This window comes from Podarcis liolepis (genome assembly GCF_965112155.1).
Source record: "Podarcis liolepis genome assembly, chromosome: 6".
Lineage (NCBI taxonomy): Eukaryota > Metazoa > Chordata > Lepidosauria > Squamata > Lacertidae > Podarcis > Podarcis liolepis.
In genome coordinates, this window is record NC_139559.1 from 2,242,123 (window position 1) to 2,267,067 (window position 24,945).

The window sequence follows — 24,945 nt, forward strand, 5'->3', positions numbered from 1 at the left end:
TTTATTTATTTCGGTTTTATTTCATGTCTGTATTTGTAGATGCGCTAGGTAAACTGCCACACCAGATCCTGTTTCATAACACTGCATTTTGCAGAATACTGCACAACCTTTTTTGAATCAATAAAAACGACAGGCAGAGCAGGTGTCCCTTTTGGATTTTCCGTGGATCAGAGAAATTCCAGATTTAGAAGGAGAACGTTGAGGGCAGCGGCTGTTTCTGGTGAATGCCGTATGGACGAGGGGAAATCAAAGGACACAAAAGGGGTGCCTATTCCACATTAAGCTGTGGTGCGGATGGGCTGAGGTCCCTAGGAAGGTGCAGTCATCTCATGCTCAGAGGCTTCACAGTCATGTTCTCTGGCCAGCTGAGACCTTCTCCCAAGGAGGCGCACCTCCAACGCTCCTCTTCAGCAACTGCACAATGCTGCCTGAGGATCTTCCCCCATCGACCCTCCTGTTCCCCTTCCTGCTGCTGCCTGGAGCACCACTGGACCCCCAGATTCTAGCAAAAGGCTCCCGTCTCTCCAGGTTTCAAGGGTGTCTCTCAGGGTGCAGCTGCCACCGCTCCTTCCCTCCCTTGCAGCTCGCCCAGCAGCCGCCCGACGTTGTCGGTGAACTCGCCCCGCTTCTTCTCCGCCCCGGCCAGCTTCACGGGGCGCAGGCTGGGGTGGGGGGGCTCGTAGGGGTGGGGGCACCAGACGTTGCTGAGGAAGAGCCAGACGGCATCCGGGTCCACCTGCATCAGGTGGAGGAAAACGCTGCGGAGACAAAAGCAAAAGCAGGGAGGGGAAGCTGAGTCAATGGGAAGTCTAGAATCATAAAGTAACAGGGTTGGAAGGAGACCCCCAAAGGTCATCTATTCCACCCCCACTCGCAATGCAGGAATCACAGCTCAAGAATCCCTGAAAGGCAGCCACCCAACTTCTGTTTAAAGACCTCTGTGAAGAAGAGTCCAAGTGGGAGTCAAAGACAGGGCTCTTCGTCAATCCATTTTATTGTATATAGCCAAAGGCCTTTACAATGGGCGGCAGAGCATAAAAGGAAAACTTTCCTCTAAAATCATACAACGTAACCTGTAGCAGTTTACAACATAAAAAGAAATCTACAACAAGAACAACAACATTATAACAATAGCAATAATAATAATAATAATAATAATATTTTATTTATACCCCGCCCTTCCTGGTTCAGAAAACCCCGGTTCAGGGTGGCTAACAAAAAAAATTAAAACACTTAATTGATGCTACAAAAAGCAGCATTAAATACGGTATAAAACGTGAATAACAATTTTTTAAAAATCAGTTTATAGAGTCATAGAGTTGGAGGAGACCACAAGGGCCATTGAGTCCAACCCCCTGCCAAGCAGGAAACACCATCAGAGCACTCCTGACATATGGTTGTCAAGCCTCTGCTTAAAGACCTCCAAAGTAGGAGACTCCACCACACTCCTTGGCAGCAGATTCCACTGTTGAATAGCTCTTACTGTCAGGAAGTTCTTCCTAATGTTTAGGTGGAATCTTCTTTCTTGTAGTTTGGATCCATTGCTCCGTGTCCGCTTCTCTGGAGCAGCAGAAAACAACCTTTCTCCCTCCTCTATGTGACATCCTTTTATATATTTGAACATGGCTATCATATCACCCCTTAGCCTCCTCTTCTCCAGGCTAAACATGCCCAGCTCCCTTAGCCGTTCCTCATAAGGCATCGTTTCCAGGCCTTTGACCATTTTGGTTGCCCTCCTCTGGACACGTTCCAGTTTGTCAGTGTCCTTCTTGAACTGTATGGGACAATGACAATAAAGATTATCGTATCCTATCGTATCGTATCGTAAAAAGGGAATCGCCAAATCGCATCATTCAGAATGATGGTCGGAAGTGGTTTCCCTCTGAGTCTCACATGGCTCTGCCCTCTTTCAGGCTTCCCCCAAATTCCTACTTTGGAGGCTCAGCGGTTTTTTTAATGGGTGCAAGGTGTGGCTTTTCATAATTACACAGCATTATTTCAGCAATAAGGCCAGGCTCACACCGCAGGTGAGGACAGTCTTGCCTTCCTAGTCCAGTCCCTGCGATGACTGGCTTGTCTTTCAAATCAATCAACTTTTCCACAAGTCTTCTCCACAATAATTTTCTTCCGTTCTTCTGGACCGGGTGGCTGGAGACCATTTTTGCTCCGCAGTGATGGTTCCCTGCCAGCCTCTCTCCACCTAATCAATGGCAAAGGATGTTAATTCATCCTGGTTGCTTTGCAATCCATATGTTTGATCCTGGACGGCTGCGGAGAACACCAGCCCTGTCTCGACTCATTTGGAGCCCTGCCTCTGGATAAAGCCTCTTGTTTCTTCCCCACACCTTCCCCCCAAAATACGGTTCTGGTTCACAGCACAGTCAGCACCCTGGAAATTGCAATGTGCTAAATAAGTGTTCTCCGCCTTAATGCTTATTTGCTGCGAGCCGAAGCCCGGGAAAAAACGAGAGAGTCCTGATTAAAGGCATTGCCACGTCCTATTTTAAACTTCCTTCATCAATACATTCCCACACGGAGGTGAATAGCTGTTGGTTCAGAGTTAGCTGCATTTTCAGAATGTGATTACATAAAGCAACTGGTTCAGAGATTAAATTTTTAAAAGGCTGTGAGAGAAAGAAGTAAATCTCTGGAAGGAATGTCTATCTATCTTACGCAAACATACCTTCTCTCTCTCTCTCTCTCTCTCTCTCTCTCTCTCTCACACACACACACACACACACACACACACACACTTAGCTTAACACCTGAGATGACATTATGATCTCTTCCCAAACTTGCTCTATTAAAAGTAGGAATTGCACATACACAAAATTCAAAGTGCGATGTTGCTGCTGAGATTCCCCAACCTGGTGCTCTCCACAGGTACGCAGGATGAGACCCTACCTGCCAGCGGACTGTCTCGCCAGAGTGGTGCATGCTCTGGTTATCTCCCGCTTGGATTACTGCAATGCGCTCTATGTAGGGCTACCTTTGAAGGTGACCCGGAAACTGCAATTAATCCAGAATGCAGCAGCTACACTGGTGACTGAGGGTGGCCGACCAGACCACATAAAACCGGTCCTGAGAGATCTGCACTGGCTCCCAGTAGATTTCCGAGCACAATTCAAAGTGTTGGTGCTGACCTTTAAAGCCCTAAACGGCCTTGGCCCAGTATACCTGAAGGAGCATCTCCACCCCCGTCGTTCAGCCCGGACACTGAGGTCCAGCACTGAGGGCCTTCTGGCGGTTCCCTCGCTGCAAGAAGCCAAGTTACAGGGAACCAGACAGAGGGCCTTCTCGGTGGCGGCACCTGCCCTGTGGAACACCCTCCCTTCAGATGTGAAGGAAATAAGTAGCTATCTTCTCTTTAAAAGACATCTGAAGGCAGCTATCTGAAGGGAAGTTTTTAATATTTAATGCTGTATTGTTTTTAACACTCTATTGGGGAAACTCAGCCAGATGGGTGGGGAATAAATTATTATTATTATTATTATTATTATTATTATTATTATTATTATTAAGATAATATCTTCATTTGGACTCTAGCTTCTTCCATCAGCCCCAGTCACCACAGTCATGCTGGCTTGGGGAATGATGGGAACTGTAGTCCAAAGGCAACTGGGGGGCCCCAGTTTGGGGAAGGCCGACCCAGCTGACGCCAACAGAGCGGTTCCTTTCCTTCTCTCTCTCTCCTTCTCACAGAATTTTGCAAACAGTTTCATTGTGCAGCCTCCTTTCTCACTGACTTATAAATCTTGCCATTGCTGCTGCTTTTCTATGGGACTTCGTCCTCCAACGCAGATATCAGGTACAGAAGCCAATGCACATGGTGGGGGTTATGGAGGGACCTGGGGTCTATAAATCATGCTTTTCTCTTTTAAGGCCCACTCAAAATTGCTAGAATCAAAGCCAACTGTAATCAAAGAAATGAGGCAGGCACTCCACCTTGAGAGAAAGTTTTAAGAACTTTCTGAAAAGGTTTGCAGTCTCCTGGTCATGCTGAGCTCAAGAGGCAATGAGTTCCACAGGTGTGGGAGCAGCTGTTGCAGAAAATGCCCTCTGATTGGCCAAAACACCAGTAAATTTGGTGTGGTTGTTCTACTGTTACTTTGCTACAAATTGCCTTAATCAGGATTGAAAAATTTAAACAGCTTAAATTGAAATGTGTTTATGTACTTAAAGCCTAGATTGTTTTGGTTTCTGAAGTCATTCTGAGTGAGCCAAATTGCTGATTTTTGTCATTTTTGAATTTACTGACATGCTCTGCGTTTTGTACAGCGGTATTTCCGACGCTCCATAATTTGATGCTCTGAATGTCTGCTTTAATATGGTTTGGCCACAGCTCATTGTGGGAAAGCAGAATATAAGTGAATCAAATCAAACTGATGAAGCAACTCGGTTCCAAAGCACGGCACCGACTAGGCAGCCCAAGCCAGATCCCCCAAACCTGTGTGATTCCCCTGGCAGATTTCTGTGGCTTTTCTCCAGGCGAATCAATCCAGAATTACCCTCCCAGAGGTGGGCAGTTTGACAACCACTGGCCACCTCTAGAGCCGCTGCGGGAAACTGGGCAAAATCCAAACACCAAAGACTTGGCTGCAGGCAGAGAAGGCCTCTGGAGATGAAACTGGTCTCTCCTTCTCTCTCTTTTTAATGGATTTGCGTGGCTTTTTCAACTTCTTGTTTGTACCAGGCAAAGTACCACCCAGCTCAGCCGCTTCCCTGCCTCTTTGCGGCAGGTGTGTTTGTGCTGTGCCCACTGAGACGGCCTCCGAGGCTGGAATTAGATGCTCTCCGCAGCCAAGCCACCGCTCTTGAAGCCAAGAGAGGCTCTTCAGGTCTGATTGGGATTCAGCAGAGCCCTTTCCTAGAGGGATAATCGCAGCACTTCTTCCGTGGCCTAGGAAACGGCTGGCAGACCTGGAGAAAGCCATCCTCTTGGGCGAGGAACCGCGCGGGAGGACCAGACGGGCTCCACAACAAAGGGCGCTTATTCACTGAGTACGGAGGCAGCATGGCACAGCAGTTAGAGTGCTGGACTAGGACCCAGTTGACCGGGGTTCGGGTCCACCGCTGGGCCACGAAGCTCACTGGCTGTGACCTTGTGGGCCAAGCGCTCACTCTCGGCCTAACCTACCTGGCAGCCTTGTCGTTGTAAGGATAAAATGAGGAAGGGGAGAGGAATGCCTGCCACCTCAAACTCCATGGAGGAGATAAATGAAATACAGTGGTACCTCTGGATACGAACAGGATCCGTTCCGGAGCCCCGTTCGCATCCTGAAGCAAACGCAACCGGCGTCTGCACATGCACGGGTCGCGATTTGCCGCTTCTGCGCATGCGCGCAATGTTTTGAACTTCTGCACATGCACGAGAGGAGAAACCCGGAAGCAATGTGTTCCGTTATTTCTGGGTCGCCGCGGAACGCAACCCAAAAACGCTCAAGCTGAAACAGCTTCAACCCAAGGTATGACTGTAGATGAAATGAAATGAAAAGGATAAAATAAAATAAAATAAATAAAAGGCAGAGACAGGGGATTCTGCAGGAAAGAGAAAAGTACTACAATGCCTTAGGATGTACAGAGAGGACACCTTGGGGCTCCCCAAATCACAGAGGAAGAGATGGAAGGGGTACTGTGATGCAACCCATTACGCCTTCCAAGGTGGCGAATGCCCCTTCCTTGGAGGTTTTTAAATGGAGGTTGGGTGGGGATTCTTTAGCTGGGATTCCCTGCATAGCAGGGGGTTGGACTGGATGGCCCCTGGGTGTCCTCTGCCAATCCTACAGCACTATGATTCACAGATGCTCCATCCCATCCCTGTCCCTCATCCCAATCCTGTGCCTACAAAATGATGCCGAGAGCCAGGCTGTCGTCACTAGAGCCTTTGCACCTGAGAAACTCCACCAGGGACTCCAGCTGGCTTGTTCTGCAGCCCTGACTGATACGCACAACCTGCCTCGTCTGGGCAGCAACAGCCACAGAGCCCACGGGGCATTGGGCGCCATCCGGCAACCTAATCTCACTTGAACCCCACCGGGCGGCAGCGGCCAGAGTCAACAGATGCATGAAGCTGCCTCGCACCGAGCCAAACAACCAGTCTGGCACCCTCAGGCTGGCAAGCGCTCCCCACAGCCGCTGGCAAAAGCCCCTTCCCCAGTCCTCCTGCCAGGGATCTTTTAAGGGGAAATGTTGGGGATTGAACCAGGACCTCCAAGCCGGCAGAGCTTGGGCACAGCTGCTGCAAGTCCTCACTAAGCCATGTCCGATGATGCTGGAAGATTCAGGGCGGATAAAATACAAGTTTCTTCTTCATTTTGACCGTCTGCGCATGCGCGAGCGTCGAAACCCGGATGTAACGCACTCCGTTACTTCCGGGTTGCCGCGGAGCACAACCCGAAAATACTTATCCTGAAGCATATTTATCCCGAGGTATGACTGCATATGAAATATGCACTCTCTGCAAAACCAAATAAACAGAAATCTTACAAATCTCTGAAAGTCACAAGATATGCGCTCTTGATGGATTCTCTTGGAAACATAGATCCAAGAGTCTTCTAAGTCTCTGAAAGTCTTTGTAGACTATGCAAGTCTCTGAAAGAAGACTTACAAGACTTATTTTATTTGTTATTTTGTTTTCATACTGTTTAATGTTCTGTATAGATTATAACATAAAGAGTTTATGTTGACATTGCATTGTTGTACTTGGTACATTGTTGCCTTGGATATTACTGATAATTGCTTGCAATTGTTTAATTGTTTGGTTACTTGCCTTCCCCAGCCTGACATGGCAGATGCCCCTTGACCCCTTCCGTCAGGCGCCTCCACCTCCTGACTGGCCATCTCAGGTCCAGCCCGACCTTGGATGACCCACCCTCCACGCCAAGACCCTTCTCCTCTTGGGCCGAGATTCTCCCCTGGCGGTCCAGAGGGGGGCTGTGCAGCTTAAGGACCAACTTGACTCCCGCAATTTTATATATATATATGAATTTACTCCAGCAGTTTCCAAGCAACCTCCGTTTCCATGGCGAAAGATGCCCGGGTTAATCCAAGCAGACGTGCTCGCCTTTGTATTTGCTTTGCTCAAGTGCGGCTTATTGATTTTTACTTTGTTTTTAAGCTTTCGCTTGGCAGGGCTCTGCACCAGAGCTTGCAACTTGGCAGATGCAGATGGGGATGTGGGGAATGAAAGCGGCCCAAGCCAGGAGAACGGAGAGGCGCCTGTTTAACCGTGGCGAGAAACAGCTCGGCATCGCTGGCTTGTGCAAACCCGCTGGGTCTGCGCTGAACGGAGCTGGAGCGTCTCGATGGGTCTGGCTCGTCTGGGCAAGTTGGAAGCAGGCTGCTCAGCGCAGAAGCTTGACGGCGGTGCAAAAAGGCCGATCTGCTTGGCAAAAAGGCTGTCGTCGGTGCCCTGGCCTTTCCAAGAATAGCCTTTTGCGCACAAGCTGGGGGGGGGGGTAGGAATCTGCGGCCCTGCAGCTGATGGTGAAGACCATAGGAAGAGCTTGCTGGATCTGGCCAGTGCCCCACGTAGGCCAGCATTCTGGTATCACAGTGAAGTACAGGATGAGGTTTAAGGTGCTGGTTTTAACCTTTAAAGCCCTATACGGCCTAGGACCCTTGTACCTACGGGACCGCCTCTCGTGGTATGTCCCACGGAGGACCTTACAGTCTTCAAATAAAAACATCTTGGAGGTCCCAAGTCGCAAGGTGGTTAGGCTGGCCTCAACCAGAGACAGGGCTTTTTCGGCTGTGGCCCCGATCTGGTGGAACGCTCTGTCACAAGAGACTAGGGCCCTGCGGGACTTGATATCTTTCCGCAGGGCCTGCAAGACAGAGCTGTTCCACCAGGCCTTTGGCCAAGGCACAGTCTGACCCCCTCCTTTGGCAATCCTCACAGAACTCTAGCCCAATGGTGGCCATTAATTTGACTCTGATTTGATTTTAGAATGTATTTCAATTAATTGATTATGATTTTATGTAAACTGTGTTATTTTTACTGTTGTTAGCCGCTCTGAGCCCAGCTTCGGCTGGGGACAGTGGGATATAAATAAAATTTTATGACGATGATGATGATGATGAAGGACTTCCTTTGATCTGTCCTGAGTCCAACAACATGCAACTTGGATGTTTGTATGAGACTGGGAGAAAAAAAATTCTCTACCCACTTTGTCCATGATGAAAGGTTGCAGCATCTGGGACGTTTTTTTTAGTTTAGAGTAACAAGTGACATTATAGAACTTTATAAAATAGTGCATGGCGTTAAGAAAAAGGAGATTGGAAGGAACCCCCAAAAGCCATCTAGCCCAACCCGCCCCCCAATGCTGGAATCTCAGTTAAAGCACCCCTGGCAGATGGCCACCCAACCTCTGCTTAAAAACTACCAGGAAAGGAGAGTCCAGCCCCTTCCAGGGAAGTCTGTTCCACTGTTGGGCAGCTCTTACGCTCAGAAAGTTCTTCCTAATGTCGAGTCAGGATCTCCTTCCTTGTAACTAGAATCCATTGGTTCGGGCCCTCCCTTCTGGAGCAGCAGAAAGCAACCTGCCTCCCTCTTCCATGCGACAGCCATTCAGATCTCTGAAGATGGCTATTGCATCTTCTCTCCATCTTGTTTGGCAGGAAGGACTCAGGCTGGGCGTCCACAAAGCAGGTCCTCTTAACCTCTGGGAAGGGAGAGGCTTATGTAACTTGAATTTAAGCTTGCAGAAACTCTGGAGATGGGAAAGGTCTTTCGCTCCCACTGTGACAGAGCAAGGACCCTCAGCGCTTGCCCCTGCCCCCAGGGCATTTTGTCCTTTGTTGTGTTCAGATATTGATGTTCCGTTCCTCCTTAAGAGGAACAGATATGTGGTGTTGTTGTAGGTCACATGCCTGTTTACTTCCAGCACAGTCTGCTGGGAACTTCCGCAGTATATTGCTTTTGCTCTATTGCTGGTTTGCTTGGACACGAAGGGAAGAAGACATGTTTTTCCTTTGTTCCTAATGCTGAATAAACGCCTGTAAATAATGCTTACACATGTTTCTGTCTGCCACTTCCGTTGTGTAGATTTATTCACTCTGCTGAGAAGAGCGTGCTCAGTTTCTGAAGGTTTCGGAGGCTCAAGTTGCTGATTGATGCTGTTCCGAGAACCGGAGTTTGCCTGGCTGCCGAAGCCACCTGGGGGCTGCCAAATGCCCCCTTGTCCCTGGCAGCATCCCAACAGGTTGGAGCCCCATCAACAGAACCACTGGTGCTTCTTCTGCTATTAACGAGAGTTGACCGGGGGTTTCTTTCCTCCTCCAAATTTCCTTGACTAAACATGTATTAAAGAGAAATTAAGAAGCCACGCCACAGGGACGCGGGTGGCACTGTGAGTTAAACCACAGAGCCTAGGACTTGCTGGTCAGAAGGTCAGTGGTTCGAATCCCCATGACGGGGTGAGCTCCCGTTGCTCGGTCCCTGCTCCTGCCAACCTAGCAGTTCGAAAGCACGTCAAAGTGCAAGTAAATAAATAGGTACCGCTCCGGCGGGAAGGTCAACGGTGTTTCCGTGCGCTGCTCTGGTTCTCCAGAAGCGGCTTAGTCCTGCTGGCCACATGACCCAGAAGCTGTCTGCGGACAAACACCGGCTCCCTCGGCCAATAAAGCGAGATGAGCGCCGCAACCCCAGAGTCGGTCACAACTGGACCTAATGGTTAGGGGTCCCTTTACCTAAGAAGCCACGACGGCAACAGAGGGTCTGGTCCTTTTCCAGGATTTGCCAAGCGGTGGAGAGAAACAGATTTGGGCTCAGGCAAGCGCAAGTGACGTTCAGGGCCAAAGGGACGGAAGAGAGAAAACAGAAAGAAAATGGGTGTGTTGGGGGAGAGCCACCTTTGCCTGGTTTGGTGAAAACAGCAGGCAGGGCTAGGCAGGCTTCCCACTGAACCAAATTTGCCTTTTCCCAAAGAGTCTTACATGGTAAGAAGATTTCATTGGCTGGTCCACCTACCTGGAACTGGAATCCCAAGAGGCTGGGGTTAGTGCCGGATACTGCAGCACAACTGCTGACAGGAGGAGGGGCCCTTGTCCGCAGAGAACACCTGTGTGTACTCAGAAATCTGCACCAGTTGCTGATTTGCTACTGGGCCAAGTTCAAGGTGTCAATACTAGTATAGGAAGTCCTGAAAAACCTGGGAGCAGTTTACCTACGAGGTCACCTTGACCCCACATGTGCCCACTGAACCGCTTTGATCAACAGAGCTGGCACTGATACAAGGCCACAGGATGCCTTTTCTGCGTTGCAAAGAAGTCAGTCTTTCAGTGGGGCGGCAGCTACACTCTGGAACCCCTTGCCACTTGGCCTCGGGCAAGCGCCTTCACTGGACTCCAAACTTTTTGGTCTGGCAAGGACTGTCCACACATGTATAAAGTGGATGTATGTTTTAATCTCTTTTTAGTTCATAGCTGACTTTGGGATGTTTCAAAGGGCTGGGTGTTTGTTTGTTTTTTTTTTTTACTGTTTTTACAGATAGTTTTACTGTTTTATTCCCTTTGGAAACTGCGTCAAGGTTTTTTTTTTTTTAACAATCAAGCAGCAATAATAATAAATAATAACTTATTACTTATTGCCTACCCATCTGGCCGGGCCTCCCCAGCCACTCAGGGTGGCTTCCAACAGAATATTAAAAACACAATAAAACATCAAACATTTAAACCTTCCCTAAACAGTGTATAAATGTATCAGGAAGTTTTTAATGTTTGATATTTTACTATGTTTTATATAGGCTGTAAGCTGTCCAGAATGGCTGGGGAAACCCAGCTAGATTGGCGGGGTATAAATAAAATAAAGATGATGATGGAATGAATGAATGCAGGTCCTTGTTGAGTGAAGGGCAAGGCCCCCTGCACCTTGGCTCACTTGTGTGAGTCACCTGAAGCAGCCGGCTTTGTGGTGCTGCTTGTGGAGCATATTTATGGATCTAGCAGGGGGCAGCTTTTCTGCAGAGAGGGGGGATTAGACTTGATGGCCGAGGGATCCCTACACTGCTTTAAAATTCTGTTCCGGGTACAATATGAAAGGCTTTGTGTTGCCTGCGTTTCCATTACCTGCAGGCGGCCTCTTGCAATTTGGCAGGCTGCTTGGCGCTGAGGTAGGGGAGGCAGGCGTCCTCCACTTTATTCAGGTCGCCCTCACCTGTGGGAACAGGAAGAGAGAAGCGTCAGCGGAAGACGACTCGCGCAGGGAGTGCCCCGGAGGGTGGGCAGAGCGTCGGCTTGCATCTGCAAACAAGGAGGGTCAGGCAAGGTTTAGGGCTTGCAGAGTGAATGGCAAGGGAAACTTGGTTCCTGAGAAGGCAGGAGCACAGGGAGTTGCAGTCCTTACAAGGCTTTAAAAAAGGGTTTAAAAACCTAAATGGCACAAATTCAAAGAAAGGAATACAAGATAAGCTGTTTTAGATTTTGAACGAACTCAAGAACAGGGCTGAAACGCGCCCATGGTCTAGATGGAACTGCTGATGTTAAAGACTGATTAAAGACTAAAGACTGATGCTAAAGACTTTCTCACCTGGCACTGGGCAGGTAGAGATGCACACACGACCCCTGCAGAAAGCAGCTCTGCCAGCCCTGAGTTTGTCTCGTTCCCAAGCGCCAGGCTGGCAGAGCCCCTTGTGCTGCGGTTCCCAAGCAACAACCTCCGTTATCCTTTTTTTAATACACTTTTATTGAGTTTTCTTTAACATGTACAAACAAAATAAATACTCTAAAGTTCAATGATCGCATGTCTGCTTATTTTCTACACGCTCTATTGCGCACAGACTTCCCTCCCTTTAACTGGCTTTCATATTAAATTTTCTCTTTCACAGGTTCTTATACACATCACAAGATTTATTTTAATCCTGCTACAGTCTTTAAACTTCTACAGTTATTACCTATATTCTCGACAAATTTACTCCATTCCTTTTTGAACTTTGTTTCCTCTTGGTTACGGATCCTGTGAGTCAGTTTTGCTAATTCTACATATTCAACCATTTTTGTCTGCCACTCCATTAGTGTTGGTATTTCCTGAGTTTTCCATTTTGGGGCTACTAAGATTCTGGTGGCAGTTGTAGCGTACATAAATAGTCTCTGGCCTGCTTTTCTTAATTCATCGCCTATCAACCCCAGTAGAAAAGCTTTCGGTTTTTGGGGGAAGGGATATTTAAATAGTTTTTTCCAAGCTCCGTTATCCTAAGGTTGCAAAGGTTCGGCTGTTGTAATTTGTCTAATTCTCTTTTAAAGCTGTCTACGTTGGTCACTGCCTCCTGTGGCAGGGAGTTCCACAGATCAACTACTCACCAAGGTCCAGAGTTTTGCATAGGGACCCGAGGCCCTGCAGCACGGCGAGCTGTAGCTTGAAGGCAAGGGTGTGGCTATAGATGGGCCCTGCCCGGGCGCTGACCGGGGCCTGGGTGACGAGGGAGGCTGCCAGCTTGGGCAGGATGTCTTTGGAGAATCGCCGCCGCAGGAAGTCGCCGCTGTGGGCTCCCAAAGTGCACAGCACCTGTGGAAATTCAACCAGACAGGCTCTTATTCACAGAGGCAAGTCCCATTTGCTGGAATGAGTGCAATCTGCAACCAAATGCTGCCGTATCGAGGGCTCCTGTGCAGTTTTCCAGCCAGCTATGCCCTTTCCCAGGATACTCCATTCCATTCCCCTTCTCCCCTAGGATGAAAAGCAGGACTCTTTCATTCTGCTTCAGAGCACAGCCGCTCTGTGCCAGGCCACCCGCACCCAGTCTTGCTTTCTGCATGAATCTGCGCTGAGTGGGCGATCTGCCACAAGACCCAGGCAGAGGGGCTTCTCGGTGGTGGCACCTGCCCTGCGGAACGCCCTCCCCTCAGATGTCAGATAAAACAACTACAGTCATACCTCTTGTTACGTTTGCTTCAGGTTGGATCTTTTCAGGTTGCGTCCCGTGGTGACCCGGAAGTAACAGAATGGGTTACTTCCGGATTTCGCCGCTCGCTCATGCGCAGACACTCAGAATGACGTCCTGCGCATGCACAGACGTGGCGAATTGCGACCCGCGCATGCGTGTTGCATTCTGCTCATGATGCTAACGGTGCTTCGGAACAGATCCCGTTCACATCCAGAGCTACCACTGTATCTGACTTTTAGAAGACACCTGAAGGCAGCCCTGTTCGGGGAAGTTTTTTAATGGCTGGTGTTTGATTGTGTTTTTAATATTTTGTTGGGAGCCACCCAGAGTGACTGGGGCAACCCAGCTAGATGGGTGGGCTATGAATATAAATTATTATTATTTCTCTATGTCACGTTCAGCCAAAGTCTGGGGGGCTCGGAGCAAATACTGCAGGTTGGGATTGCACACTGTTTGCACAGTGCCGCGCAGCTCTGTATATGAGAGTGAATGTGCAAGTTGGGGGTGCCTGCAGCATCATGCAAAGGACTATTTATGGGACCGCCTCTCCTGGTCTGCCCCGCAGAGGACCTTAAGGTCCATGAATAATCATAGTTTAGAGGTCCTGGGCCCTAAGGAAGTCAGATTATCCTCCACCAGGGCCAGGGCCTTCTCAGTGATGGCTCCGACCTGGTGGAATGCTCTGTCCCAGGAGCCCTGCAGGATTTAACCTCCTTCTGCAGGGCCTGTAAGACAGAGCTATTCCGCCTGGTTTTGAACTTGAACTTAGCCTGATCTTTTATTCCCCTTCCTTCCCTCCCCCTCCTCTTTTTATGAAGATTACCCACTCTGGGATCGCACAGCTAATTCTCCCCTGGTCTCCTCGCTGGCCCAAATAGGACTAATTTAGCCAGCTAGCCCTAATGCTTATTAGATGGATTTCCCCCCTAAATTGATTCTGAATTGATTGTTATTCACATTTTATACTGTATTTTATGCTGTTCTTAGTTGCATCAATTAAATTTTTAAATTTGTTGTTAGGTTTCCTGAGCCCAGTTTTCTGAACTGGGAAGGGTGGAGTATAAATAAAAAATTATTATTATTTATTATTATTATTATTAAAGACAAGAAAGTGCAAGAAGTGCTAAGCCTCTAGGCATCGCAGGGGTTGGACTAGATGACCCCTGGGACCCCTTCCGACTCCTCAATTCTACGATTCTAAACTCGGCTGCCAAGAGGAGGCCCACCCAGCACAGGGAGGGTTGGGTCCCCTGCCGCACTGAAGTTCTCTCCCTCCCTCTCTGCAGTTTCAGAAAGGAGGCCACCACGATCAAAGGGATTTCTATAATTAAAAAGTATCACCTTCCCTGCTGCTTGGCAGCGTATCTCAAAATGCTGAAAAGGTAACTGCGTTCCTCGATAACGTCTCCTCCTCTCTGCGTAAAAAAATCCTGCCTGGTCCTTGAGATGTTGGCTGGGTATTGCAGGCTTGGCTGGGGGGTTTTGTCCCCCCCCCAAGGTGGGGGCCCCTGTGTATTACGCTTTTAGCTTTAAGTCGCTCAAACCATTTGCACTTCAAACGCTCTCCTTGTAGGCCAGATCTCGGAGCTGGAAGCCTGGAGGGCATCGAATGCTTCTTCCTTGCCAGGTTAGTTGGCAACTGGAAGGATCTGCTGGCGCACAACTGGGCCAGATTCGCTAAAAGGGGAGCACAATCCCCCCCCCCCAAAAGCAGATCTTGAACCAGCCCTTGAGAAACAAAGAGGAGATGAAATACAGGGAGGGAGATGTCCTCTTTGCTGCGCCACTTTTCCCCTGTGACCCTGTTTCTCACTTTGCTTTTTCAGCCAGGCTGCAGCTGCGGAAGCCAACCTGGTGCCCCACACTCTGACTCAGTTAGCACTACGGAGCTCAGCGCTGGACCGCACTGTCAGGCTGCTAGTTTTATTCCCTGTTTTGCTTATTGCAAATTTGTGTTGTTCTCATCGGCCGACTGGCCTTCTTTTGGAAGAAGCAATGCTTCTCACTGCTGGAAACTGCAGGAGGGGAGAAGGGCTCCTGCGATCGAATCCTGCTTGTGGGTTTCTCCCCACAGGCGTATGGTGGGCCGCTGTGGCGACTGGCCTTCTGTGGTTTCCAGCAGCTGATATTCAGAAACCGGGGCTGCCCTTGAGACTGACCCAGAAACTCCAGCGGGTGCAGAATGCCGTGGCGAGATTCCTTACGGGGTCCTCGCCATGGGATCACATTCACCTGGTGCTATACCAGCTGCACTGGCTCCCGGTTCAGTACAGGATCGGGTTTAAGGTGCTGGTTTTAACCTTTAAAGCCCTATACGACCTAGGACCCTGGTACCTACGGGACCGCCTCTCCTGGTATGTCCCACGGAGGACCTTACGGTCTTCAAACAAAAACATCTTGGAGATCCCGGGCCACAGGGAGTTTAGGCTGGCCTCAACCAGAGCCAGGGCCTTTTCAGCCGTGGCCCCGATCTGGTGGAACGCTCTGTCACAAGAGACCAGGGCCCTGCGGGACTTGACATCTTTCCGCAGGGCCTGCAAGACAGAGCTGTTCCACCAGGCCTTTGGCCAAGGCACAGTCTGACCCCCTCCTTTGGTAATCCTCATAGAACTCTAGCCCAATGGTTGCCATTAATTTGACTCTGAATTGATTTTAGAATGAACTGATTTTAGAATGTATTTCAATTAATTGATTGTAGTTTTGTGTAAACTGTGTTACTTTTACTGTTGTTAGCCGCTCTGAGCCCAGCTTCGGCTGGGGAGGGCGGGATATAAATAAAATTGTATTATCATTATCACATACTCTTTTTTTTTTAAAAAAAAAACGTTTTATTAAACAGAGGGCCAGGGTGTGCCATTTTAGGGGAGGAACTTAATTTTTGCAAATCTCTTCCTTTAAAATGTGTTTTTGGGTGCGAGGAATTCAAATCTGCTAATATTTTTGTGACAAGACAGCCTTTAGCTTGGTAAGTCTACATCTGATGAAGAATCACGTAAACTGCTTTTGGAAAACAAAATAACTTTCACCTTCTGAAAATGTCAGCTAATGCTAAACGATGGCAGCGATGTAACTGGAAATACTTGGCAACCAATGATTTCCATGCAATTTCCCTTACCAAGAAAACTATATTGTATTAATTTAACCAAAATATATTTTGAATCCCCAATCCACGTTACGACGTTCCAGCACCCTTCATTTTCAGAATCTGCAAAAATTCAATACAAGGGGAAGCCCCAAATTCCGCAGATCATGCCCATGAAACTAGACTGTGGTGAAGACAGCTGGCTCCTCCCTTGCCGGAACTGCATTGGGGGCCGCGTTCAGACCCTTGCCAGCCCCGGTGGGGTGTGGGTGGGTGCTGAGGATTCTGAACAGGCTCACCTTGAAGGCCCTGAGAACGGCCAGAGGGTCGTCTTTGGTCAGGCGGTGGACGAGGGCAGGCCACGTCCGATGGACCAAGGGAAGGAGGTGGCTCTCGTGGGGGCTGAGCACCGTCACGCACAGCTCCAAGACATCCAGGACCTGCCAGGGGAAGCGCAGGAGAATTCAGAGGAGAAACACAAGGGCATGAACGGAGGTGGAGACAGCTAGACGAGTGATTCTGCGATGTAAGAGTGTTCAGCGCTCTTGCTTTGTTCTCACCTTAAGAAGGAAACAGTCCTTGATCTCTTTTTCAAAGACTAAAATGTGTTGGTCACTTGCGGGAGTCAGTTGGTAGCTGACCACCCCTCAACTTGCGTAATGTGTCGGCAGAGGGTGTGGAGCCCCAGGAGAGTCTCCAGAGATTTCTTGCTCCCAGCAGAGAGCTTATTCCAGAGTCCCGAGTTAAGGAGAAAACTCCTCTCCTGCACAGTTCAAAGGGACAATGTGCTTTTTGTCTCCAGACACAAGACGAAGCTAGACACTACTATCTACTTATGAGATATCTGCCGGCACTACTTCCATGCTAGCGAAACACTGCTGTGTAAAACCTATAGCCTCTTCCTCTGACAGCTTCAGAGTCAGACCCTGACAGCAAACAGGGCAGGGCTCAACATCAGCACAAGAGCAGGAAAACAGGACATACTCATAGTTTAGAGGTCCCGGGCCCTAAGGAAGTCAGATTATCCTCCACCAGGGCCAGGGCCTTCTCAGTGGTGGCTCCGACCTGGTGGGATGCTCTGTCCCATGAGACCAGGGCCCTGCAGGATTTGACCTCCTTCTACAAGGCCTGTAAGACAGAACTATTCTGCCTGGCTTTCAATTTGAACTTCACCTGATCTTTTATTCCCCTTCCTTCCCTCCCCCTCCCCTTGTATGAAGATTACCTGCTCTGGGATCCCACAGCTGGTTCTCCTCTGGTCTCCTCGCTGTCCCAAATAGGACTAACTTAGCCAGCTAGCCCTGGTGATCATCTAATGTTTGTTGGATGGATTTCCCCCCTAAATTGATTTTTGATTTTATTGTTATTCACATTTGATACCGTATTTTATGCTGTTTTTTGTAGCATCAATTAAGTGTTTTAAATTTGTTGTTAGCCGCCCTGAGGCTGACTTTCTGAACTGGGAAGGGCGGGGTATTAATAAAAATTTATTATTATTATTATTATTATTTAAAAGCAATGCCCTGGAGACCATTATATCTGTCTCCACATCCCTGAACCAACGGAAGGGCGAAGACTCTGCAAATCATACACTCGACCTCGCTGGTGTTGCTATGGTGACCCAGGGCTCCTGACACCCTTATCTCAGAGCATCCAGAAACAGAGGATGTGCTCCTCAAGACAGGAGGCCAAGCACTGTGTCATTTAACCCATTTTTTGCATCATACCCAAGGGTACGTTCTGGCCGGTTTTAAGATCAGCCCTTTGAGCTGTGAGCCAAGCCCATCAGTCTCAGACGCATGGAAAAGGGACTGCGGACATGCTCGAAGCAACTCGTTTCTCTGCTGTTTTACATGTTCAAAGCAAGGGCTTTGACACTTAGATACCATCTCCAGGGCTGGGCCAACAGCAGAGAGTCTGGTGGCCTGGCTGCTGCTCCAAGGCGTACCTTCAGCCGCACATGGAGACTCTTGTCGGAGAGCAAGTGGGCACATCTCTCCATCACGGCCTTGGCGGTCTGGGCATGGGCTGGCAACACACTTTCTGTCTCCAGGCTCTGATCGTTTGCTTCTGGCTCCAGAGAAGGCAGCTGATCCTCTGGGAATAAGAAAGGAGGGTTGGCACTTATGGGAACGATACAGGGTGGAACATTTTTTAAATTATTATTTCATAAACTTTATGCTGCACTGCTTGACTGTAGGAAGAAAGTCTAAAAGCAGTATGGAAGTGAGAGCTGGACCATAAAGAAGGCTGATCGCCGAAGAATGGATGCTTTTGAATTCTGGTGCTGGAGGAGACGCTTGAGAGTCCCATGGACTGCAAGAAGATCAAACCTCTCAATTCTGAAGGAAATCAGCCCTGAGTGCTCACTGGAAGGACAGATCCTGAAGCTGAGGCTCCAAGACTTCGACCACCTCATGAGAAGAGAAGACTCCCTGGAAAAGACCCTGATGTTGGGAAAGATGGAGGGCACAAGGAGAAGGGGACGACGGAGGACGAGATGGTTGGACAGTGTTCTCGAAGCTACCAGCATGAGTTTGACCAAACCGTGGGAGGCAGTGGAAGACAGGAGGGCCTGGCGTGCTCTGGTCCAGGGGGTCACAAAAATAATTTATTATTTGTACCCCGCCCATCTGGCTGGGTCTCCCCAGCCACTCTGGGCAGCTTCCAACAAAGATTAAAAATACATTAGAATGTCACACATTCTAAAAACTTCCCTGAACAGGGCTGCCTTCAGATGTCTTCTAAATATCAAGTACCATATTTTTTGCTCTATAAGACTCACTTTTTCCCTCCTAAAAAGTAAGGGGAAAGGTGTGTGCGTCTTATGGGGCAAATGCAGGCTGCGCAGCTATCCCAGAAGCCAGAACAGCAAGAGGGATTGCTGCTTTCACTTCACAGCGATCCCTCTTGCTGTTCTGGCTTCTGAGATTCAGAATATTTTTTTTCTTGTTTTCCTCCTTCAAAAACTAGGTGTGTCTTGTGGTCTGGTGCATCTTATAGAACAGAAAATATGGTAGTTGTTTATCTCTTTTACATCTGATGGGAGGGCGTTCCACAGGGCAGGCGCCACTACCGAGAAGGCCCTCTGCAACAAGAATGTTTTTCGCAGGCACCAAAAGAGGGTACAGTGAAGGCACCTGCCTGACATCAATAGGCAGGGAGTTCCGAAGGGCAGATGCTGCCACACTAAAAGATCAAGTTCTCCCAAATGCAGCTATGGCCATAAGTGTCATAAGTGGGTCATAAGTGTAGGGGAAGAGCATTCTGGGCTCTGACCAGAGACCTGAAGCACTTCCAGCTGTACTGACCTTCCTCCTCCTCCTCCTCCTCTGTGAGATTGCCTTCTGCAATCCGCTTCTGCTTCACGTACTCGAGGAAGAACTCTTCCATGGCCTCTGCGGTGAGAAGCGGCGGGGAAGGCGTTTCCTCACTCTGCTCAGCTGCTCCCGAGAAACGGCCTCCTTCGTGCTCCAAATTCTTCTCTGTTCGGCGCTCCACCGCAAACCAGGAAGCTGCCAAGAGGATGAAAGCGTGACTTCCTTAAGCCCAACACAGCAATCCTGAACTTGGCTACGAAATGGGTTCTATTCTGGGGAGCTGGGATATAGATTTAAGTCCCAATTTGGGGAAAGAGGGCTAAGCCACACAGGGAAGACACAGCGCAGTGAATCTCCATGCCAGGCTATGTTCGTAAAACCATGCAGAACTAGTTTGTAAAACTCTTATTATATATTTGTTCGCTGCGGCTAGGTTGACTATTGCTCAATAATGGAGAAATATGTTTGATTTTTCCCTTCACATTTGGTTTCAGAAGACCCTACACATCCCAATTGCAGAAGAGTGGAATCATTTGGTGTGTTTTACGAGACACCACCAAGCCAACAGCCCTCGCATGATGGATGTTTCTGACATGCATTAAGGAACTGGCAAATTCCCACGAAACCAGATTTATTTGGTGCTGACTACATACCAAAATCCACTACCACAAGCCCTCTTTGATCCCGAGAGAACGATCATCCCATTTTCTGGTCTGATTTTAATCAACCTCTTCATGCTCCCATATACTATAGAACTATGATAGCAAGTCACCACCAGATTCGTTTCGCTTCATTGTGTAAGATATTTTGATTCCTTAATAAAATTCTAAAAAACAAAAAGAGGTACTGTACAGTACATAGTAGCAGCTACAAATTCTCCTGGCTTTCCTCTGCAACTGGGACAATCAGGCTGCAGACCAAGGAAGTTTCAAGGAATTCAATTTGTTCCTTTCTAAACAGGTAGATCTTGACTCCGAATAACTCTGGGATGAATCCTGCGCTGATCGTACCCAGAGCAAACCCATTGAAATTTAAAAAGGCATGACATAGGTGCCTCAATATCAATAGGTCTACTCGCAAGTATGATTTAGTTGGCTATAACTCTCAGTGCTGAATATTACTCTCACATATGCATTCCTGAGTATGCATCCTCTGAAGGAAATCCCATGCAGAGATAAACAGTTATTCCCGAGTCATTTGGCATCCCCACAGAGTGTAGATCAGTGGGAAGCACCACCCCATGGGGGACAGTGGGGTTACCTAGGAAGGCACTAAGAGGCAAGGGGGCAGGAAGGGGGTGCCAGAGGTTTAAAGGACTAACAGAATTTGAAAAGCTGGCATCACTGATTCAAGTTCATCTGCTTTGCTGAATTAAACTAAATAGTTTTAATTGGATTTTGAATAAACATGCAATTAATTGCTACCATTTTGAATTTCATTGTGCTGTTCTCTTCTTTAGTGGGTTGGGCAAACTGATATCCTAATTAGTGATTTTTACATGGTTGGGGGCACTGGGGATGCGAATGTGGAACTAAGAGGGCACTGGCCTGAAAAAAATTGGGAACCACTGGTGTAGATGTTACCAGCACGGATCCAAGGCCCTGGTTCATTTCCTAACTTGGCTACAGAATTTCTGAAAGGGAGAAATGGGTGAATTAAGCAACACATTGAAACCGAGGCCAGGACCCCTGGGATAGCACAGACAAGACAGAGGTCCCCCATTTTGGAGGGGGTGCTGTGGATTTCCTACTCTGAGTCAAGGTGGCAAAGTGGTTAGATTGCCGGACTAGGACCTGGAAGAGCAGCGTTCGAATTCCTCATGACCACAAAGCCTGACCTTGGCCCATTTGCTATCCCTCAGCTAAGCCCTACCTCACAGGGCTCTTGTTGTGAGAGGGAAAGTAAAGGTAAAGGTAAAGGGACCCTTGACCATTAGGTCCAGTCGTGACCAACTCTGGGGTTGCGGCGCTCATCTCGCTTTCTTGGCCGAGGGAGCCGGCGTACAGCTCCTGGGTCATGTGGCCAGCATGACTAAGCAGCTTCTGGCGAACCAGAGCAGCGCACGGAAATGGTGTTTACCTTCCCACCGGAGTGGTACCTATTTATCTACTTGCACTATGACGTGCTTTCGAACTGCTAGGTTGGCAGGAGCTGGGACCGAGCAACAGAAGCTCACCCCGTCGCAGGGATTCGAACCGCCGACCTTCTGATCAGCAAGCCCTAGGCTCTGTGGTTTAACCCACAGCGCCACCCACGTCCCTGTGAGAGCGAAACAGAGCCACTTATGACTTGAGCTCCTTGAAAGAAAAAGCAGGATAGAATCATGGCAGTGAATGGGTACCTAGCCTCAGCAGCAGCGTGTGCATGACCCCGAGGAACGAGGCCGCCCGGTCAGCGTGATGCAGGTCAAGCTTGGCCAGGATGTCCTGGATGACGTCATCCACCAGGGGCAGCACATTGGCATCCGAGTGTCTCAGCATGGCTTCCAGGACCCGCGAGCAACGGGGCACGTGAGCCTGGTGACGCAGGTGCAAGGAGATGCCGTTCACCAGGTAGTCAGCGTTCTGGTTGATAAGGTCTGGGATGGAGCCGTAGCCACAGGCACAGCAGATGTCCTCCATGGCCCCGCTGGCTGCCTGGCTGATAAGGAGCGTGGCATCTCCTGCCTTCTCCAGGACGGGGTACAAGGCTGAGATCAGCAGCGGGCGGAAGTCCTGCTTGAGCGCGGAAGCAAAGCAGCCCACCCCTTCCAGCTGGATGCAAATCTGCCAGATGTTGCCGTTCATGGCGTGGACGGTGAGCTTGGCATCTGGGAGAGGAAGGGGCTGGCCAGGCGGAACGGCAAGGAGCCCGGAGCGCTTCGCCTCCAGTTCGCTGGCCACCTCCTCAGCCTCGATGCTGGTGACCAGGTGCCAGTTGGCTTGGTCCACGTATTCCTCCAGCACAGAAGCCACCACGCCTCTGAGATCCTCAGCACTGGTCACCTCTTCCCGCTCATGAAGGACGTCCACCTCCAGCCCAGCTGCTCCAGCAATTAGTTCATTGAGGACCATCGCCGCCTGCTTCCGGTAGACAGCCGACTCTCCGTACAGCCCCAGGAAATGGTCCGCCAGCAAATAGAGGTTCCCGTAGTATCCGAGGACCCGGCAGATCTGCTGGAGCAAGGAGAATATGCGCTCGTCGGCAAAGAACCGGAAGCACTTCCTCTGGGCGCTGCTGCTGTGCTGTGAAGGTCCTGGCACGTTCCCGAGACGCCGCTCCTCCACAACCTTCACGTCCTTCACGTCCAGCTCCAGGACTTGCACAAGGGCCCTGGAGAGGCGGTGGAGGTGGGCAGCGGAGTTCAGAACCAGGTTGACCCGGGGGCCCAGCAGCTTCAAGTACCCGAGGAGCAAGTTCAAGGTGACCGTCTTGCCCTGGTCATCCTGGGAGCTCATCAGGCGGGGAAGGGCGGTGGCCAGGGAGTGGAGGTCCTCCGAAAGGATGTCGGCAAGAAGGCGGTTCTCCGCCACCCTTCCCTGCTCGGCGGCGCTCCGCAGGACCTCGCTGCTCCGAGTTTGGATCTCGGGCCTCTCATCGTTGACGAGGCCGACCAAGGCCTTCAGGAGCTGGCTGGCGGAGTCGACCAAAGACCGGCCGCAGGTTGCCAGCAAGAGCTGGACCATTTCCACCAGCTCCATCCTCGCCTTCCAGTGAGGGTGAACAGACACGGACCCAACCACCTTCGCGATCAGGATGGAGAGCTTGGCTGCTGTGCTCTTTGCCCAGTCGGGGTCTCGGTAGACCACAAGCTCCGAGAGCCTGCCTTGCCCCTGCGCAGATGCCTCCGCCTTTGGCGGGATCTGTGCCAGTTGCTCATCTGCCATGACCGAAGCTACCACCCGGGAGAAGACTTTGATGGCCAAGACAACGACGGCATGGCCTTGCTTCACGTCCCCCGCGATGATCCGGGAGAGCGTGAGGGAGATCCCGGGCAGGAAGGAAGCAAAGAGATCCCCGCAACGCTTTGCCTCCTCGCCGTCCAGCGGCCGGTGGCCCCCCTCGCAGTCACACTGCAGAAGCAGCGTTTGCAGGCATCTCAAGGCCGTGATCTTCAGCTGCTTGGCTTTCTCCTGCTCCGCCAGGGAGAGCAGCAAAGAGACGGCAAAGCCCAGGTGTGGGAGGTTGGAGGGCTGGTACAGAGTCGCCAGGACGTCGCCGGAAGCCGAATGCAACAGAGCCAGCAGTGCCTGCAAGACAGCCTCCTTCAGCTCCTCCGACAGAGGGGCCAGCTGCTGTGGGCTGGAGGGGGAGGCCAGGCAGACGCAGAGCTCGGAGAACAGCTCCAGAAGCAGCTCGGGCTTCTTCACGCACGTGGCGGAGAGCACCGAGGCCACGCACTGGGCCACGGTCTGGACCACGCGCTCCCGCTTCGGCCCTGGGATCTTGAGGGTGAAGCGCAGGGGGAAGAGGACATATTCCTGGAGTTCCTGCAGGGCAGAGTCGCTGACCGTTCGCAGCTGGGAGCGGAGCAGCTCCACGTTCTCCGCCGTCTGGGCTTTGGTCAGCTGCACGCAGGCCGGGCGCAAGGCCCCAAACGCCTCCTGCGGGGTGTCAAAAACAGCCATGGCCTGGCCCTGCCGCCCTCGACTCAGGCCTCTCCTCCGGTCGTCGTCATCCTGCGTAGGAAAGGGGAAATAAGTTCTGTGAGAGCAGCTTTCAGGTTACAGGAGGAGCAGGGGGAGAAACACAATAAATAAATAAAAAGGTAACAAGCCCAATGTGCCGCTTCACATAACTTTTGTCAGCCTTAAGTTCTCAAAAAACTAGAGGAAGGCTCTCTGAATTTCAGCAGGCAGTCTCAAGGTCCCTTAAAGAGTTTCACTGCATGGCCAGCTACCCCAGTGTGTGCAGAGCAGGGCAGATTCGGCCAATGCCTGGAGCTGAAGAGAGAAAGAGAAGCCCCCTGCCATACAAAGGAAGCAGCCTGGGAATCCCAGAACTGTAGAACTGGAAAGGACCCCGAAAGGTCACCCAGCCCCGACCCCCTGCAGTGCAGGAATCGCAGCATTGTGGAGTTGGAAGGGGTTCCCCGAGGGTCATCCAGCCTGACCCCCTGCAATGCCTTGCAAGGGGTCAAGCCCTCTGGTCTAGCCTGGCAGCGTCCCTGGCCCAGACTGCCAGTCTCTTTGGGGTCCAACTTTGTAGGAGGGGGCCTGGCCTGGCCTTTATGCCCGGAGGGCACGCGCTCTACCCACTGAGCCACACTGCCTCACCTGGGGCCGGAGTCCCGCGAGTGGGCGGGGTCAGGCCGCCGGCAAGGCCCTGGAAGTGGCCCCGGGTCGCAGGTCACTTGGTCGCCTATTCCCCCCTCGCCTTCCCCCCGCTTCTCCCTTCCTCAGGCGCTGCTCGGGAGAAAGCGAGAGTTCGCCACATGCCGGAAGTCACCATTCTGACGGAGCGAAATATCTCCCGCAGGGGAGACGGGCGAGCGGAAAGGAGCGACAAAAGTCCCACTGGAGCAGCACCGCCCATGCGCGGTGGCCGGGCCCTACTGCGCACGCGTCGCTGGGAGTCCGCGCGTGCGCTTTAGGGCGGCGCCGGCTGGACTTGGCGCCGCTTGTTCGGCCGAAGCAGCAGCAGCGGGGGCGGCCGGCGTTCTCTCGCGCCTCCTGGGTGGTTT

General features: G+C 50.5%; 1 protein-coding gene across 2 annotated transcripts; it reads right to left on the bottom strand.

Annotated features, from left to right (window-relative positions):
• Positions 1–24,917, bottom strand: TTI1 (TELO2 interacting protein 1). 2 transcript variants are annotated; one of them, XM_083507364.1, is made up of 8 exons: positions 24,539–24,917; positions 21,625–23,941; positions 19,275–19,478; positions 17,912–18,060; positions 16,263–16,403; positions 12,298–12,502; positions 11,068–11,155; positions 1–758 (listed from the first exon to the last, which is right to left on the bottom strand). In XM_083507364.1, exons 2-8 carry the CDS (start codon positions 23,888–23,890, stop codon positions 545–547), a joined length of 3,267 nt encoding a protein of 1,088 aa, XP_083363490.1. In that variant the 5' UTR covers positions 23,891–23,941; positions 24,539–24,917; the 3' UTR covers positions 1–544. The 2 variants fall into 2 exon arrangements, 1 of the variants encoding a protein (XP_083363490.1); XR_014527158.1 differs by lacking the exon at positions 1–758 and adding an exon at positions 10,032–10,619 and having other exon boundaries at positions 10,782–11,155.
• Positions 24,918–24,945: the final 28 nt, after the last annotated feature.